Below are 19,749 nucleotides of genomic sequence, written 5' to 3' on the forward strand. Positions count from 1 at the left end.
AGAGCTCGGCTCCTCCTGGGATTGGTCAGTGGGGGAGGCTCCCGGGAGCGGCGCCTCTATATAAACCGCAGCTCGGCAGCGCATGACGCATCGTATGTACAGCAACACCGCAGACATGAACCGCAGGAAGGGAGCACTCACCGGAGGCTGTGAGGTAGCTTTATTTTATTAAGTTTTTTAGTATTTAAATTAGTGCAATCACATGGAAGTTGTGCATAAATTGTTTGTGAGTCGCAGAACTACTACTCTCAGCATGCACTGGGGTGTAGGGACCTCGGGTTGTTGCTGATGAATTGGGCGGTGACCCCTGGAAGTGATGATTATATGATAGCCATGGTATGTAGGGGAAGTATTTAGTTTGGGGTGTCTGGTGAAAGAAAGGGGTTCACGTTGGAGTTTTTTTAAATGTATAATGTAGTCGGGGCGCCGGGGAAATTGCAAAGGGAAAGAGTGTTTTGATTTCTGTACCGGATATAAACATTATACAATGTAGAACCGGATACAGCAGCACAGGTTGTGTTAATGGAAGGGTAAACACCACTTGTTGGGGGGGTATATAAGTAGTGGGGTAGTAGTAGGTAGACTGGCACTGGAAGGGTTAAGAACAGGTGGCTGCTGCTCTTCCTTCCCACTGCAAGACTTTGTAGCAGTAAATCATGTGATACTAGTTGTGTAGGCTATGACTTTTTTGTATTAAAAAAAATTATATTGCATTTACTTTTTTTTGGGGGGGGGGGGGGTCGAGGGGATTTAGTCTCAGCCGTCTTTCTGGGAAACCTTCTTTCATTGTTGATAAACACATACAATTAAGGTGTAAAGATATTAGGATGCCTACAGATGACCTAGTCATAAAGTAAATATTATAAATACCCCCCCCCCCCCCATACAGAAAATAAGAGGACAAAGCGCTGCACTGGTTCTATACAATAGAAAGAGCGGCTGTCTCAAAATTTAACTTTGTTAGTCTGGGTAATGCAAAGAACTCAACATTTACAAAAAATTGCACCAGTGATGCACCCCCCTTCCCCCCCCCCCCCTCCATCATTGGAGGGGTATCAATGTTCTTCCAGCAGTTTCCCCCTTACAAAGCTGCAGCCAGTGGTAGTTGTTGTACTTGGAGGTTGTTTGGCCATACACCTGTTTGTTGTTGTAGCAGCAGGACTGTGAAATGTATTTCAGGTTTGTACATGAACTTGGAGCAGAGAAGCTGCGCTATAAGGGTGATGCAACACATGGCGTTTTTGGTCCATTTTTAGTCCGTTTTTTTCCCCCCCAATTATCTTAATAGATAAACAGGTTGTAAGCAGCCAAACGCATGGTAAACTGACAGTAGGTGTTCTCCTTATGGAGCGACTGCCAATTAAGGCCATCTTAAAGGCATGTGGAGACTTAAAGCCATAGACTCTCCACTAGGGAATTCTGGGAAGTATGTGAGGAGACCCAACCAGGATGAAACATCGCTGTCTACAGTTGGGAGCCTGTTCCTAATGGAATAGATATACTGGTTTGGCTTAATCCCACATCATGTTTTTAGACTTCTTGCAGGTCATACTTGGTGGTAAGGGGGCTGCCTTTCAAGGTAGCAAAAGGAGGTATTTTTTTCCATTTAACACCTTGGAAAATATATTTGCATACTTCCCAGATAACTAAGAGCACAGCAGTGTGAGGACACTCCTGAAATGGTTAAAGTACACCTGTCATCAGGTCTTTGTCACTACTGTGGACACCCCTATCTGTTGGAGCAGCTCACTAGGATCCCAGCCTTTATTGTCAATTAATACATTAATCATGATAAAATCATCTATTCTTTATCATGTAAATGAGGCTGGTCACATGGTCAGAGGCAGTGATGTCACCCCTGTTACCCCCTCGCCTCCCCTGCACATGTCTGTGTGTAATGGATAGTAAAGCATTGCTGGTGTCTGTGCTTTACCTGCTGCCATACACATGTAAGAGACACAGACGTCAGCTACACAAATACCTGACATGTTCTGCTATAACATGGCTGCATCCTGGAGCTGTTGTAACACACACGCACACGGAGCAGCCATTACACTATTATACCGGCTGTCCGTCAAGCACTGTGGGCGTGGCTGTGCCTCCCACTCATGAATAGTGGACAGCTTGAATATGCTAATGCTTCATTGGACATTTCACAGGTCATTTGCATACAGCTTTAGGACCTCATTGCTTAGGTTTACAGGTATGTAAAGGGACAATGGATAGATGCAATGCTCTCTAATGCCAGTTTATGAAAATATATTTAGTATTGGGGGTTAATTTGCTTGACTGGGTCTCTTGGGCCATGGTCACACGTACCGCTAGGTGTCCGTTTATAAGACGACGCTAGCGCACAGGGGGTGGACGTCGGCCCGTACACATGCATTTCCAGGGAAATGCATCCCTTCAGTTTTCTAGATCTCTGATTGCTGTCTTTCTATAGAAGGATACTGTTTACTTCCAGAGTAGAAAGTCACACAAGTGCACGGCTTGTTAGTATTAGAGTAACCAGAGCCTGTAATATAACCAGCCGTGAACATGGTCAGATTTCTGTCCACTGGAAATAAACAAACTTTTCTATAAAAGAACAGCAAGCAGAGATCTTAAAAACCATGAGAAATTGATGCATAAATTATATTGGAAAGTTGCCTCAAATTTTCATTACAGAAATGATGGCAATTATTTGCTGAAATGGTAATACCCCTTAAGGGTCAAACCTGGGAGTATACGTAAACTCCTGGCAACTGAACATTTTGCCCTGATGCTGGTAACGGGGTGTGCCAATCTGAACAAAGATGGCATCGCCATCAATTAAATGCCCCTGGCACCTTTGGCAACCTGATCGGTGTTGCCACATTATGCACCAAGCAGCCAGTAAGAAAAAAAATAATAATTCGGGGGGGGGGGGGGGGGGGGGATAGTCCAAATGCAGGATATATACATACAGATCAATGTAATTGTATTGATCTATATGCATTTATTAAGTGATTATATCCTCAACTGAATTCATCTATTGAAAGTAAATGAAAAGGAGGAGGGGCATAGTATTAATTAAAAAAAAAAAACTATCAAAACTGAGCCAACTATGTGCAGATAATGGGGCTGTTTTGTTAGTGTTTAGTGTTTGCAGTGTGTGGGAGCTCCTTGTAGCTCTGCTTACTCTTCCTGACAGGGAGGAAGAACAAATAAGTTTCAAAGGCAGCAGGAAAGTTTGTTTTTACAACAAACTTTTATGTGAAAATAATTTATTAAATGTTGGTGTTTACATCATCTGGACTGCTGATCACAGCAAATACTGAGATAAATGGCCACAGCGGAGTGATGTGGGTGCGTTCAGACATGACGCTAACTCGAGCGTTAGCTAGCGTCGTGTTATGAACGGATGCCTAGCGGTACTTTTGACCGCGGCCTTAGCGCCAGGTGTGAACACGGCCTGTTGGGAGTCAACCAGCTCCACAATCGACTCTAAAATAAAAACCTGCATTGTGTAGGCCCTTTCCAGGTTTGGCCCATGACTACAGGTGCCCCCGTTTTATTTGTATGCTACCCATTGCTTCTGAAGTTTCTTTGCTGAAGGTTGGCATTAGTGCACTTGGCCTTGCTAGCTCTAAGGGCACATTCACACTGATATAAGCCCACACGGCTACGGTTGGGCAGGTGTATGTCTGGCACCTGGAGAAAGATGGGACGTGTCGTTGGGCAGTATCTGAGTAATAGACTTGCACAAATGTACTGCAAAATTCCCATATACTGCAATACAGTAGTTCTGCAGTATATGGTGGGAGTGATCAGACCCCCTGGGGCAGGGGTGCGCCACCTTTTGCAGTCCACGGTCTGCATTGTGTTACCACTACTCTTCAGGGGGCCACACTATTAAGCAGGGCAGCTATATTACTACTCAGGTAGCCACCCTTAATGTCTGCTACCCCCTTCTCACACAGTAACAACCCCCCCCCTCCCACCTTACCTGCCCTAGGGGGGGTCTAAAAATGGAATTTTTCCAATACGTCCCCCATGACGGCCCACTTGGAGGATGCCCCTTGACCTCTGTAGGGACAGGAAGCAGAGAGGTTAAAAGCCTCCCACCCGCATCCTCCCGCCAGTGTCTTCCTGTCCCTACAGGGGATAGGTCAGAGAGGCTCCTCTCCTCCTAAGGGGGGGGGGACGCATGTTCTTTTTTAGAGAAAAAAACTTACCGGGGTTACGCCGGCCTATTGCAGGTCGTAGTTCCCCTCCGGATCGGGTCCGCGGCCGGGTCTTCCCTCCCTGGTCCCTCGATGATCCGGACAGCGGCCTCTCCAGCAGCCGAATGGGGCCTACGCGAGGCCGCGCGAAAAGCTCCGTTCCCAAGAGTTCTTTGCGGCCGATGACGACTTCCGGCCGCGACCGGATTTGACGTCAGACGCGCCTCGGAGCGAACGAGCGCAGCAGCGCCACCAGCTAGGGGGATGGGCTCCCCGTTAAGGTATAAAAATTGAGCTCTATCAGAGAAATGGTGTCTGTTTTGGAGCATATATCGTTTGGTGGCCTGGCCGTCCCAGACATCTTTTTGACATGGCTGATGAGGCAGACTTGGGCCTACTCCACCCTCCTGGTTACGTAAGTGGTGCTGTATGGCATGTTCTAGTAGTGTATCATATTAGAACTCCAAGTTAGTTATTCCTTACCTTTCTCCCTTAGGATAAGGATCAAGGGACTAAGGGGAAAGGAAAAGAGGACAGATCTGAAAAATCTGAAAAAGCTAGCAAACCTGCTAAGAGCAGAAGTACTGCTAAGAAATGCAATATGTGTTTTCGCACTATGCCCGAGGCTTACCAGAAGCCCATTTGTAAAACCTGTATAGAAGAGTTTATGCGCGAGGAAAAAACTTCATTTATGGATGAACTAAAATCCTTTATTGAGGAGAAAGTAGTGGCTTCAGTGGCTTCGGCAACACAGAAGGAACCCCCTCCAAAAAAACCAAGATTAGCGGACATCTCCTCCTCTGAGGAGGAAAATTATGATTCTGAAGTCCCTTCCTACTCCTTGGTGGACACAGAAGAAATCGATTCCCAGGATGTAGGTCAAAAGACTGACCCACGTCACCTCTTTCAGTTGGATGAGTTAGATAATCTACTGAAGGCCATTCGCGAAACTCTAGACATCGAAGAGGAAGTCCCCTGCACATCTAGAGAGGACGAATTGTTTGGAGGACTGAGAGCCAAAAAACAACGCGTTTTCCCAGTTAACGATACACTTTTGGGGTTAATTACAGAAGAATGGAAGGACCCAGAGAAGAAGATCACAACTTCCAAGGGGTTTAGACGACGTCTACTCTTTGATCAGGAAGTCTCCAAAGTTTGGGACTCTGTTCCTAAAATGGATGTGCAGGTGACAAAGGTTGTCAAGAAAACAGACTTGCCGTTTGAAGACTCGGCGCAACTCAAAGACCCTATGGACCGAAAGGCAGATGCCCTTCTTAAAAAGGCCTGGGAAACATCCATGACAAGCCTAAAGTCAAATCTATCGGCTACCTCAGTTGCCAGAACCCTCTTCTTCTGGTTAAACCAATTGGAATCCCACATCAGAGAAGGCACCCCTAGAGCTTCTCTGTTAGGAAGTATTCCTCTTCTTAAATCTGCCACTGCCTTTCTAGCTGATGCTTCAGCTGAAGGCGTCCGTTTTGCGGCCAAAGAAGGGGCTCTAACAAATGCCACAAGGAGAGCCTTGTGGTTAAAACAATGGGGCGGTGACATTCGTTCTAAAACGAAGCTATGCAGCATCCCGTTTACTGGAGATTTCGTCTTCGGTCCAGAGTTGGACGCCATATTAGAAAGAGCCTCTGATAAGAAGAAGGGGTTTCCGGAGAACAAAGCACCTTCCAAGAAACCTTCATTTCGTCCCTTCAGGAACACCAAGGAGACCTTTCGGGGCAAAGGTAAACAGGGTCGCTGGAGTTACCCTAAAGGCGGCAGAGGTCGGGGGTTTCTATTCTCAAATTCCCCTGACAACTCCGGAGGGAAGAGACAGTGACGCCAGAGTGGGGGGGCGTCTTCTAAGGTTTGTCAACCAATGGTCTTGTATTACCTCAAACCCTTGGGTCCTGAATATTATCAACTCGGGATACAGGATAGAATTCAGTACCCCCCCACCATCAAGATTTATGCCTCCCTTATTATCTACCTCTTCCTCTACCCATTCTCTCATCTGGCAGGAAGTCTCATCTCTCCTTCTCGCAGGAGTGATCTCCCGGGTCCCTCAAGATCAAGAAAAGACGGGCTTCTATTCTTCCCTCTTCCTGGTCAAAAAACCAAACGGGTCAAACCGGATGATAATAAACTTAAAGGCCTTGAACAAGTTCATCACTTACAGACGTTTCCACATGGAATCGGTAAGATCTGCGACCCAAATCATTTACACAGGTTACTGCATGTGCACAATAGATCTGCAAGACGCCTATTATCACGTCCCAATTCACCCATCATCTCAAAAATTCTTAAGATTTTCTGTCCTCTCTCCAGAGGGTTCTGTCCTACACTTTCAGTTTCGGGCTCTCCCCTTTGGGATTTCATCAGCTCCAAGAGTGTTTACAAAGATCATGGTGGAGGTGGTTGCTTTTCTGAGACTTCAAGGAGTATCTATCATTCCTTATTTAGACGACCTGCTGATTGTGGGAAAAGACAGTCCAGATCTCATTATAGCAAGAGATCTTACGATACACAAGCTTTCAGAGTTGGGATGGTTAATAAACACCCCAAAGTCAGATCTTTCTCCCTCCACCCTCAAGAAATTCCTTGGGGTAATGTTAGATTCCACTCATCTGATGTCCTTTCTTCCTCAGGGGAAAGCGGAAGATCTGAGACAACACGTTCGCTCCTTCAGAATGAAGATTTCTATATCAATCCGAGGAGCCATGAAGATCTTGGGACTCCTTACAGCCTGTCTCCCATCAGTGGCCTGGAGTCAAAATCATTCTCGCATCCTACAGAATTGGATTCTGAGCAGTTGGGATCGAAGACCCTCAGGTTTGGACAAGAAGGTCATCATCCCATCCTCAGTAAAAAGAAGTTTACAGTGGTGGTTACAGAGGAAGAACCTGGAGAACGGGGTCCACTGGCACTGTCTTCCACGTCTCACAATTGCGACCGACGCAAGCAGTGTGGGCTGGGGAGCGGTCTTCCCTTCCCATTACGCCCAAGGTCTATGGACGCCTTCCCAATCCCGGAAGCCATCAAACTATCGAGAGCTACGGGCCATCTGGGAAGCCCTAAGGCTAAATACACCTCTCCTGAAAAACAACCATGTACACATTTTATCAGACAACACCACAGCGGTGTCTTACTTAAGAAGACAGGGGGGGACAAGATCGACAACTCTTTCCACCTTAACACATACGATCTTCTCCTGGGCAGAGGAGAACGTGCTCTCCCTCTCCGCAACTCACCTGAGAGGAGTTCTAAACAAGGAGGCAGACTACCTCAGCAGGGAACAAATTTCTCCCAACGAATGGAGCATCAATCCAGAGGTCTTCACCCATTTGACAAGTCTGTGGGGAATTCCTCAAATCGATCTCTTCGCCACAAAGAAGAATACGGTATGCCATCGATACTACACTCTGGAGGCAGGAGCACCGAAGGATCGACTGGATGCTTTCAGCCACCGATGGGTCGAACCTCTTTCCTATGCCTTTCCCCCTATTCCCTTAGTGGCAAGGGTCCTCAGAAAAATCCTTACGGACCAGGCAAGGGTGATACTGATCTGTCCAAATTGGCCAAAGAAGAACTGGTATCCTCTGTTGACATCCCTGACCCAGCAGCAACCAGTGATACTACCCTCACGGAGAGACCTGTTACACCAGGGACCGATTCTACATCCCGACCCTGGACGGCTTCAGCTAACAGCTTGGATCCTGAGTCCGAATTCCTGACATCGCGGGGTCTTTCAATGGCTGTAGTAACAACTCTTAAGGCAAGTAGGAAGAAGGTTACGTTTGCAATTTATCATAAAATTTGGAAAAAATTTGTAACATTTTGTGGAGATAATCCTCCATCTCAATCTAACCCCAATATCTTACAGATTTTGGACTTTCTACAGAAAGGCCTGGAACAGGGCCTTTCTACTAGCACCTTAAAGGTCCAGGTCTCGGCTCTTGGCGCCTTCTGCGATCGTCCACTGGCGGAGCACAGGTGGGTCAAAAGGTTTATCCTAGCCTCCTCCAGAATCAGACCCCAGATTCTCAGGAGAGTTCCTACATGGGACCTAAAACTGGTTCTAGACGCACTTTCCAGACCACCATTTGAACCTCTGGATAGCGCCAACATAAAGAACTTAACGTTAAAAACTACCCTTCTTGTTGCTGTCACTACAGCTAGAAGATTGGGTGAAATTCAGGCTATTTCAATCAAAGAGCCTTATATGCGAGTTTTGTCTGATCGTATAATTCTTACTTTAGATCCAGGCTTCATTCCCAAGGTGACATCCAGATTTCACAGAGCTCAAGAAATCACACTACCATCTTTTTGCGAAAACCCCTCCACTAGTAGGGAAGCTTCGTGGCACCTTCTAGACGTAAGAAGAATTGTACTAGCTTATATAAAAGCTACGGAGTCCTGGCGTTTAGACAATAACTTGTTTATTCAATTCCAGGGAAAAAACAAAGGGAGAAAGGCCTCAAAGACATCAATAGCAAGATGGCTAAAGTTAGCTATCTCCACCTGTTATACGCAACAAGGGAAGGAGACCCCAACGGACCTAAAAGCCCATTCCACCAGGGCTATGTCCACTTCCTGGGCTGAAAAAAGAGGTGCATCATTAGAGCAGATTTGCAAGGCCGCTACCTGGGCCTCATCATCCACCTTCATAAAACACTACAGACTGGATTTGCCTTGTTCTCAAGATCTTTCCTTTGGCAGGAAAGTTCTACAAGCTGTCATCCCACCCTAAAAATTTCTACTTATCTGGTAGATCTCCAAGTGGGCCGTCATGGGGGACGTATTGGAAATATAGAATTAGACTCACCGGTAATTCACTTTCCATCTAGTCCTCCATGACGGCCTATATATATTCCCTCCCTGACTTATTCTGTATGTATGTGAATGTTTAACATACAAAATAAAATTTTGTTGTACCTTCCACCGGTGTAGTTATTTGGTAGACACTGGCGGGAGGATGCGGGTGGGAGGCTTTTAACCTCTCTGCTTCCTGTCCCTACAGAGGTCAAGGGGCATCCTCCAAGTGGGCCGTCATGGAGGACTAGATGGAAAGTGAATTACCGGTGAGTCTAATTCTATATTTTTTTTTTAATAAAGTTTGAATCGCCCTTTTCCCTAAAACTGATAAAAAATTTTTTAATCCTAAACATGTTGGATCCCAAAATATAAAACTGTTATTCCTGGTGGTGAAACCATTAATGGAAACAGCACCAAATCTCCACTTTTTCGACACTTTGCATCACTTAAAAGTTTTAACTTTTTTTTTTTTTTTTTTCAAGTTCTAAATCGCACCTCAATGTGTTAACTCCTGTGACATTTTTTTTAGTTGACACATTTCTAAATAATCGTTCTACTTATGTTGAGGGGTATAAATTTTATAATGGGGTGTTATTCATTGGCGACTTGCATGAAAATTTTAAAAATCTCACTCAAAATTTCTAAACCCCAGAATATAAGTGTACGTAAAGCGGACATTAATCAAATATTGGTTATTTAGGTGGTTTTTGAAAATTGACCATGCCCATCTGCCTAGAAGGAATTTTTTCCCAGTTTGGTTCCTAATTAAACTTAAAAATATATCATCCAAATTTTTCAGCTAACATGAAGTCCAAAAAACATCTCTAAATTACCTGGAAATGTTAAAGCCTTCCATGGTTATAACCACTTAGTGACACATCTCAGAATCTAAAAATAGGGCTTGGTCACAAAGGTTAAAACTGGCTGCAAGTCAAGGGGTTAACTTGGCCATATTTAAAGGGGTTGTCCACTTTAAGCACTTTATACTAACAATATTCATTATTTGCTGTAAGGAAAAGTTATAGGATTTTAATTTAAAAGTTTAGAATTTATAACTTTCCATTACACAAACCATATCAACTATAAATGTGCTTAAAATGGACAACCCTCTTAAAGATTTTAAGTATTTGGACACAGTCAGTTGTGTTGATTTGCTATGTTAAGAAGGCAGCTGCTGGGCACTTGGCGTCACATATTGTGTAACACAAAATGGTAAAACTGGGAGATGCCCTTTAAAAATATTAAGAATCTGTACAACTTCTCTCAGGCTCTAATACTTCTGTTTTTTATTTCAGCCTTTTATCTGGCTCAACTCTGTGAATGAGAAAAATAAATCCGCGCTTTTGGAATGGATGAAAAGCTCCAGCATAACGCTGGTACAAGTGAACGGACAAAGGATGTATGGTGGTCCTCCTCCAGGTGACTCTACGGGGCTGGGTAGTGTAATATGTGGGAGATGTATATTTAGCGGTGGCCATAATCCCTGGAGAAGTTCACACAACAGAAAATGTTGCAGTATTTGACGCCAAATAAGAATTTCAAAAATTCTTCTCCCCTCATGTCCTGTAAGGGTCCGGTAGGCTAATAAAATGGATACTTGCTACTGCACTTAATGTCCTGTGGTGTGTGTGTGTGTGTGTGGGAACCTATTGAACCCCTTCCTGCCGATGCAGGGGTGGCTACTAATTGCCCCTCCTCCAGGTCCCTCAGCTTTTAAATGCCTCTAGGGGCATTGCATTGCAGCTATCCCCACTTGCAGTGTATCCTTGTTGGCCAATGACAAAACTCTGAAGCTTGTAAAGAGTTATTACAAATGATGTTCCTTGTTTTGGCAGGTTGGGTTGGAGAAGCCCCTCCTCTTGGTTCTGAAATTTATATTGGCAACCTTCCCCAAGAGATCTATGAAGACACCTTGATACCGCTCTTCCAGTCCATTGGTAAACTGTATGAGTTCCGTTTAATGATGACCTTCAGCGGCCTCAACCGCGGCTTTGCTTATGCGCGTTACTCATCAAAACGCATCGCAGACCAAGCCATTGTCCAGCTTGGCAGCTATGAAATTCGACCAGGTTTTAAGATCTTGGTGTGCCGGAGCACTGAGAAGAGTGAGCTTGCACTCGATGGCCTCCCGGTATTTCTAGAGAAAGATGTGCTAGAGGGCGTCCTGGGAGACATAACCACTGGAGTGCATACGGTTTCTCTCTATGCCAGTCCTACCACTGATGCCAAAAACATGGCTGTTGTGAAGTACAACTCTCACAGGGCAGCCGCCATGGCAAAGAAAACTCTGTGTGAAGGTTTGTATTCTCTTCTACCTGTAGACTGTTTGACCCCTGAGATGTTGTGGTCATCAGACTGTGGCATCTGGAGTTTATATACTTGTCCATGTGTCAATGGGTTGATAAGGGAGGCAGAGACCATACTATGGCCCCAGTCCATGTCCATACTATCTAGATCCACTTATTGGGCCTTTTCAGAAGGGAGGCCAAAACTTTTTATCCTTCCAGGGCTTTTCAATAAAATTGATTACCATATAAGCTGAGTTTTGGCACAAAAATTGTGCTGAAAAAAACTAAATCTGCTTATACTCAACCAGTGACTGGATTCTCTCCTTCTTATGTTCATGTAAGAGGTAGTTTGACAGAACATGAAGGGGAATAAGCATCATTTTTCAGTGATTGTGCTAACAGGATCTGGCAGATAAACTCCTTAACAAAATGTGCCGTACTATTACGTTGCAATGTCATCTACCTGAAACCAGGGGCACTTACTCCTAGATTCGGACACCAAGACTTAAATAATCTTATTTGTTATCCATGGTCTTTCCTTCTAAAATCAACTCTTATAATGGGGAAGCCACTCTGTGCTGCAGTTTCATAGGCTGTTGCACTGAACAGGTGCACTCCCCAACCCCCCTTATCTCCCCACAGTGCCGGATTATAAGGGCAGCACATGTCACGGGCCCTGCCAGGTTTTGGTGATTCAGGCAGCCAATGGCCTCCCAAATTGGCCACTGTGTTCAAGTCCTGCTCCCTAGCTGGTTCTCTGCTGATAGATTTGTCTCTAGTGCAAAGCAAGGAACAATGGGCTCCCCTCTGCCATAGACTGCAGAGCGCACAGGAGGTTTGTTTTCTGGCGCAGTGACTTCACACTGATGCCAACCACGTATCTGGACCAGGAGAGGGTGAGAACACTTCTATTTATGATATATTGTATGCATATTTATTACTGGTGTGCCATATACATTTATGGGCACCATGAACCGGCCACCAATTGTGCAGCCAGATCATGGTCCTGCTTGCATGGTTGTGCATGATGACAGATTGTTGACTAAGACAGGACCCTACTTGTACCATGGATGCTTAACCTGTAACCCGTTCTGGGCTACTTCTGCGCGCTCCTACACCAGATTTTGCACCCAAAGTCCCCCACAAACCTTAATCTGGACCTGCACCTCCCACTGACACTTCTTCTATTGAAGGGAGACATCTGCATAGGGAGGGGGTGAGCCGGTTAACATAATTGGCATAAGTTTAAACTTCATTTTGGAAGGAAGGAGGCCATGGATAACAAATATAAGATTACCACAATCACAAGGCCTCGATCTATGAGTAAGTGTCTCTTACTCCTATTCCAATTCACTTGAATGGATACTAAGCAGTAGGACTTTAATCATGCAACAATCTGATGTTTGGTCCTTTTATTGTGCTACCCATAGATGCATTGGGTTATATCCATTTATAATTGTATAATGGTCTTGTATGTGTTTTCCACAGGTGTCCAGGTCATCTATGGCTGTCCCTTCACTGTAGACTGGCTCCAGCAGTCAATGAGGCAGAAGCTGCAGACTGGTAACCTGGCAAAACCCAATTCCATCCCCCATCCGGAACTTCCCATGGATGTAAAACCAGAGAAACCTGCACCGAGTGCCGTCCATTGCCTTCAGCTCCTGTGTGAGAAAGTGAAGCTGGGGCAGCCCGTCTATCAGATAAAGTTCCTGAGTCAGGGCACATGTGGATGGCTCAGATTCTGGTATTGGGTGTTGATACCGAAACATGGCGTGCCCTTTACTGGCTATTCCTGGCTGGCCGGGGACAAGCTTATCCCTACCGATAAGTACCAGCAAGCCAAAGAGATGGTGGCCATGCGGATACTAAAGGAAATGGGTAAGGGCATGCTTTCATTGTAACTTTTTACCACCACCCAGCAAATTTTCTAAATGCAAACTGAATAGGTGCAATATGTTCTAGAGCAGGAGGAGCTAAGCACAATGTACATGGTCCTATATGCATGCAGTATGTTCTAGAGCAGGAGGAGCCAAGCAGAATGTACATGGTCCTATATGCATGCAGTATGTTCTAGAGCAGTAAGAGCCAAGCAGAATGTACATGGTCCTATATGCATGCAGGTAGTACACTATGTACCAGTTGCCTGCAGTATAATTAAACAAGACTGTCGATCACATGGTAGGACCACCCAACGCTCTCCTTGGCCCAGAATTAACAATTGTCTACTCTGAAGTTACACGTGTATAGTAGGATCTGCTAAATGTTGCTGTTTTTTGTCTTAAAATAAATTTTTCTTTTTTTACCAGGTTACATCGTAGATTAGACGGCTCTTAAGAAGAGGATGGTCCATTGTTTTTATGTTGACTTTTTTAGATGAAGATTTTTATATATGTAAATTTATATTTTTTTTCTTACGGTTGTAAGCTGAGAGAATCTTCTTTTATAATCACTCTATGAATGTCTTTATACATGAATCTTATTATATTACACGGGGCCGGTCACTGCTTATTGATATTACTCGTTCACGACTTATCACCACTTGTGCACTGGCCCTGTCACTTATTGTTTCAGGTTTTTTCTTTATTTTTCTAGCACTTTTTATCACGGATTTTATACTTTGCACATTTTTGTATTTGCACTTGCATGATATTTAAAGGTATTTTCCCTTCGAGTATGTTGCTCTGTCATGTGTCCCTGTCTGTTTGCTTCAGGCAGGGTGTGACAGCGCATGGAAAGGACTCTCCATCCACTTCTCTGGTGGAGCGGGTATTCTCAGCTATATTGAAATCCTAAGAAGTGAATGGGGAGATGGCCACATAAGCTGAACCATCTCACTTCTCTCTACAATGGCTGGCAAGGTCATGTGACCCATGTAGCTCGATGGGAATATCCCTTTTATTGTTGACAATGTAACCATGTTTAGCACAAAGTGTGCGGATGTCTGAGCACTGAAAAAAGAATCTTGTAGTTGAAGCTTTTGTTACAGATGTTTCATAGTTTTTGTAGAAAAAAAAAAAAAAACTTGGATTTTATAAAAGGTTTTTGCAATCAAACTTTTTGACTACGTTGTGTTCCTTCCAGTAACACTGGGTAGTTTTGGAAGTGTAACTCCCTTCCTGCTTTCCCACTGGCTGTTGTATATTGGGTTCCAGTTGTACTTTCCCCGCCTATTTATGGCATGTATTTTTAATTTTTTTTTTTTACAGGGAATGCAGGTTTCTTAGTTTAAACTGTATGGTAATTTGGCAGTTTTTGCACTCGGGGGCATGTCTATTTCTGCCTGGACCATTTCTCTTCCATTGTTTCACCATACTTATCACAAGACAAATGTCCCGCTTACCTGATGGGACAGGGAGAGGTCCATGATGGAATAGCAGTTTCTGAAAATTAAGGACACATCCTGTGCACGCCGCCTACCTCATTAGCATACCGATTTAAAAGGGAATTTCTCAAGTGCCATAGTGTCATCAACCCCCCCCCCCCACCCCCTCCATTGAGACCACACTGAATCCTTGTACAACATGCTACCTACAAGCTCTAATGCCTGGGGAGCTGGAAAATTAGCTTTTTAAGGAATCAGTAGATAATATATTTGGCCTGCACAACCTGGTTTACTGGGGCATTTGGTCCAGGGTTTCAACCCCATAGACATTGAAATACAATTGGGGCCAAGCACTACTACTTTCTTATGTATTTTAATGTCTCTAAGGCGCAAATAACAGTGGTAATATTAGTTATGTTATTTGCACCTTGGAGACATTAAATGCATAAAAAAAAAGTGCTTGGTCCTCTTTAAGAAATGTTCACACAGGGGGGAAGTTGGATAGAATCTGAGGTGTATTTGCCACTACTAAGGATTCAGTGCTGAATATTGTCCCATGAAGGGTGCTTCTCTTGAATACTTTACCAGTGTACCATTTCTTGCCATCTTTTACCAATTTTTAAGATTGGCAAAGATTCTGTTTGAAAATAATCGGATTTCTTGTGCCTCTGGACCACTGTGCATATACAGTAAAGGAGTCCTTCCCTCCTTCTGAGATAACACTGAAATCTCAATTTCTTTGCACTGCCCATGTAGTTTCTTAAACTTGGGTCCATTCATTCGTAGGTTTTTGTGTAAAGCTTGGTTGGACCTAGCTCTGCCCGGTGATACAGCTGCCATACAGATAAGGGGCCCTTTCCCCTCGATGTATCCACTGCTCAGGGAAGTGGGGGTTTAGGAGGTGTGCATAGTAATTGTATGCCTGCACAAATATTTCCCTTACTGTAATCCTGAAGGGAGGCAGGAGATTTTAATACAGGCGGTCCCCTACTTAAGGACACCCGACTTACAGACAACCCATAGTTACAGACAGACCCCTCTGCCCACTGTGACCTCTGGTGAAGCTTTCTGGATGCTTTACTATAGCCCCAGACTGCAATGGTCAGCTGTAAGGTGTCTGTAATGAAGCTTTATTGATAATCCTTGGTCCAATTACAGCAAAAATTTTGAAACTCCAATTGTCACTGGGACAAAAGAAAAAAAATTGTCCAGAACTTCAATTATAAAATATACAGTTTCGACTTGCATACAAATTCAACTTAAGAACAAACCTCCAGACCCTATCTTGTATGTAACCCGGGGACTGCCTGTACATACATGAATATGATGCCAGATCTCGTGGTGGTCAGCCTGTGAACGTCCAGTCCGTTATGACATGTGTGGAGGCACAGCCAATGCCCCCTCCAAGCCCACGTGGCAGGAAATGATCGCAATTGTTGGCGTTTCACAAGTAAGGGTGACGCCACACGTGGCATTTTGAACACTTCTTTTTTTTTTTTTTTTTTTTTTTTTGGCCGGTCTTTAAGCAGTCCATCAAAACTTGTGTGTTTTTGACCAGCTTAAATTAAGATAATTGGTCAAACCTTTTAAAAAAAACAAAAAAAAAAAACGGATGTGTGTCTTTGACAGACTACTTCAAAACGGGCCAAAAATGCGTTCAAAACATCGCCCTTACCAATTATTTCAGGCCTTTTCCTCCAGAAAACTGATATGCAAGCATTGATCAAGATCTCCATTTCACTTGATAAATTTGATGTAAGAAAAGTGAAAGCAGAGTAGGCTGTTATGTGCCTGAATCTGAAGTTGGGACAATTTAGAGGAATTTGTAAGGCAGAAAATTGATGCAGCTACAATTATGAATTCAGCCCAATGTATCATTCTGAGTATATATGAATCTATATGGGCATGGAAAGTGTGTGTGTCCTTGACTGCTCCTTCTCACCCTCTGTACAGTCATCACTAACAATATTTAATCTCTTACCCACATGTTTTGAGATAATGGGGGGGATTTATCAGAAATGTCAGAACTGTTCTAGTTGCCCATGGGAACCAATCAGATCTCGGCTTTCATTTTCCCACAGAGGTTTATAAAATTGCAGCTGGGCTCTCATTGGTTTCCACGGGTAACTAGAACAGTTTTGCCTCAGACGCCTCTGATAAATCTCCCCCAGGCTCTAATCCTTTTGCATCTTCCTGGTAACATGTTCATATGTTGCACGTGCACTCACAGCTCATGTGTATGGAATTGATGAAGCCATGGAGCAGAGCTGTGGGTTGTGCATGTGCAATATTTGGAAATGGCATTACCTGGAGCAAAGTTGGATTAGACCCTCAGGTTGAAACTTAAACAGGTCTTCTATTAAACTAAGGGTTAGGATAGAATTTACACCTAAATGACCTGTGAGGCAATGATAAATCCCCAATCCTCAGTCTGGCTGTCACACAGTTGTCTGAATTCACTCTAGATCTTAAAACCTGATTAGTAAATCTGCCCCAGTCTGTGCTCCCCTGCCTGACTCCTGCTCCTTAACCAACATAAGAACTCGTTTCCCGACTTTTAAGTGCCTCCAAGTTAAGGTCGTTCCTGGCTGATTAAATTCCAACTTCCCAACATGCAGTGTAACGAAAAATGCTTTGTTATCATTATTGTCTCTGACCTGTGGCATTCAAGCTAACCATCTGTAACTAATCACCTTTGCAGAAAAGCAGCGGCTGCCAAATTCTTAATTTAAATGTAACATCTGTGCAGTGCCCTTTCCTGCCACTAGATGGTGCTTAGACACAAGGCTGACACGAAGGCCCGGGATGTAAGAACCTTCAGTGTGTAATTCTGTATCCATCACATGGGATCCTGCAGAATTGGGGGAGATTTGTCATTCTAGCTTAGATTAACAAAACAGATAATCATTGCAGTTATTTTGAGTTTTATGCCTGCTAAGCACGCTACTAGCTACGCTGAATGGCAGTGGGCATGATGGCAAATCCCATCCCGGTGATTGACAGACCTTGATTTTAATTCCTTGGGTTAAGAATTGGAAGATCAGTATTTAAAAAAAAAAAAAGTCAGACTGAATATCAATGAGATTAAGGCTAAGAATATCAAACAACTCGCAAGACAGCAAGCAGAGGTATCTATTCAGGAACAAAAATCGGGTTAGGACTATGTCAGGACACCTCACTTTAAAAACTTCATCCTTCAGCTCCCCTGTTGACAATGGGTAATTCCTGGACTGGTGTTGCAGCTTAGTTTTAAAGGGGTTAAGGCTTAAAATAATGCACTACCCCTCTCCTGTTATTCATGCATACAGGGATAATTTAAGGGGGCTTACAGACCCCATTACTCTGCTCGTTAGGGTTCCTCAAGGGTTCTGACACATCCCATCCTTGAAATGTAATGAAGCTGAGCTACAATACCAGACAGTGTGAGAGATTAGACTTGTTTTTTTGGAATAAAGTAGCTGTGAGTCTCTCATTTTGGACAATTCTTTAACACTTTACATACTGTTAAGTAGTTGATTATATCTTACTATAAATTCAGAGAAGGAAAGTCCAAGCAGCACAATCCGTATATTATGAGGTGGGTGCAGGCGTCCTGGGACTGGACCTAGAGTCCCTCAATAATAAATGCAAGAAAGCGGGCAGCAGTCCACAATTTTGGGTGAAAAAATAGTAGTGTTTCTTTATTCCATAGTCTGCAACAAAGACTGCAAAGTTTCGGCTCCCTGGAGCCAAAATGTCACACTTTTTGTTGCTGACTATGGAATAAAGAAACCCTTTACTATTTTTTTTCACCCGAAATTGGACTGCTGCCCGCTTTCTTGCATTTACTATAAATTCAGTTGTCTGATATAATTCTGTCCGCTGATAGCTGCCACTAGAGGGAGCTTAATGCATACTGTTTTATTATGTTAGATTACCAGTATTGTGTAATCTACCTCAAAGTGGCGGCTGGGGAATAAAAGGGATTGCCTAATCCCTTGAAGGAAATGTACCATTATTATCCATCCTGATTAACCGGGGACACTTACTCATAGATCCAGGCACCATGACTGTGGTAATCTTCTTATATTTGTTATCCATGGCCTCCTTCCTTTGAAATCAACTCTTAGAATTATGCTAATGAGTCTCAAGGGCTCTAGTTTCCAGAACACCTCATCGCTGTAGCTTCACAGGCTCTTACAATGTTCAGCACAGGTCTCCCCTCCCCCTGCACTGCCTGCTGCTGCTAGATTACACAGGCACAGGGAATGGCAGACACATGTACTGATCCTTGTAAAGGCCTGTGAATATGTAGCACAGAGCCTTTCACGTGGTTCATTAGCATAATTTTGAAAGATGGTTTTAGAAGGAAGGAGGCCATGGATAACAAATATAAGATTACCACTATCACTGTGCCTGGATCTATGAGTAGGTGTCCCTGGTTTATCAAGATGGATTTTGATGGTACATTTCCTTATGTTTTTCTGAACATTTTTGTTATTTCCCAGAATCCCCAAGTGCAGCATCATTGGCTGGTGTAAATTTCTCCAAACGCCTATAAGACTGCTTTAATTGGAGAACTCTTACTTCCTGACCCCAGAAAAATGTGAAAGTATTCTTCTCATTGCTACCATCCTGATTCTTTTCATTTACACTTGATGCCACACTTGGTTTCTAAAAACAAGTTGCACAGAATGCAAATTTATGAATAAGGTGGTTCAAAAAAAATAAAATAAAAATTTCAGACAATCAAAGGCTGTCCCACTTTCAGTGCCTAACATTGATGCACCCACTTCAAACCGTATGGTCTCTCCCCTTTATGAAGAGTCAGTAGGTCATTGCATTATTTGACCAAAGGCTGGATTTATGCTGCAGTACTGAAGAGATCCAGCTCCTCAGTCACATAATGCAGTGACGCACTGACACTTGAGATGGGAAGACCATGTGACCATGTTGGCACATCATTGCAAGGTATTAGAACTTCGGATTCCGGGATGGTTAGATTATTTGGTTGTGGGGGCTTCAATAAAAGGTAGTGCAGATTACCCAACCCAAAACCAGTTCTTACTGTTACTTTCCCGTCTGACTCTCACTAGAATATTGTTTCACAGCAGTGTTGGAAAGTGAGATCCTATGTGTGGCCACCCGGTGGTTGTGTTGTGTACTGCAGCCT

At 43.8% G+C, this 19,749-nt stretch overlaps 2 protein-coding genes across 5 annotated transcripts; both read left to right on the plus strand.

Annotated features, from left to right (window-relative positions):
• Positions 1-41: 41 nt before the first annotated feature.
• Positions 42-14,328, plus strand: DND1 (DND microRNA-mediated repression inhibitor 1). The gene is made up of 5 exons (XM_072134177.1): positions 42-154; positions 10,283-10,406; positions 10,823-11,284; positions 12,764-13,153; positions 13,582-14,328. Exons 1-5 carry the CDS (start codon positions 83-85, stop codon positions 13,596-13,598), a joined length of 1,065 nt encoding a protein of 354 aa, XP_071990278.1. The 5' UTR covers positions 42-82; the 3' UTR covers positions 13,599-14,328.
• LOC140117428 (uncharacterized) lies at positions 6,031-9,273 on the plus strand. Of its 4 annotated transcripts, XM_072134172.1 has the most exons (4): positions 6,031-7,947; positions 8,056-8,165; positions 8,432-8,547; positions 8,626-8,766. In XM_072134172.1, the coding sequence occupies exons 1-3, from the start codon at positions 6,052-6,054 to the stop codon at positions 8,517-8,519; spliced, it is 2,094 nt and encodes a 697-aa protein (XP_071990273.1). In that variant the 5' UTR covers positions 6,031-6,051; the 3' UTR covers positions 8,520-8,547; positions 8,626-8,766. The 4 variants fall into 4 exon arrangements, with proteins under 4 accessions (XP_071990273.1, XP_071990271.1, XP_071990272.1 ...); XM_072134170.1 differs by having other exon boundaries at positions 8,056-8,547; positions 8,626-9,273; XM_072134171.1 differs by having other exon boundaries at positions 8,432-8,660.
• Positions 14,329-19,749: the final 5,421 nt, after the last annotated feature.

The sequence above is a fragment of the Engystomops pustulosus genome, chromosome 2 (assembly GCF_040894005.1).
Source record: "Engystomops pustulosus chromosome 2, aEngPut4.maternal, whole genome shotgun sequence".
Classification (NCBI taxonomy): domain Eukaryota; kingdom Metazoa; phylum Chordata; class Amphibia; order Anura; family Leptodactylidae; genus Engystomops; species Engystomops pustulosus.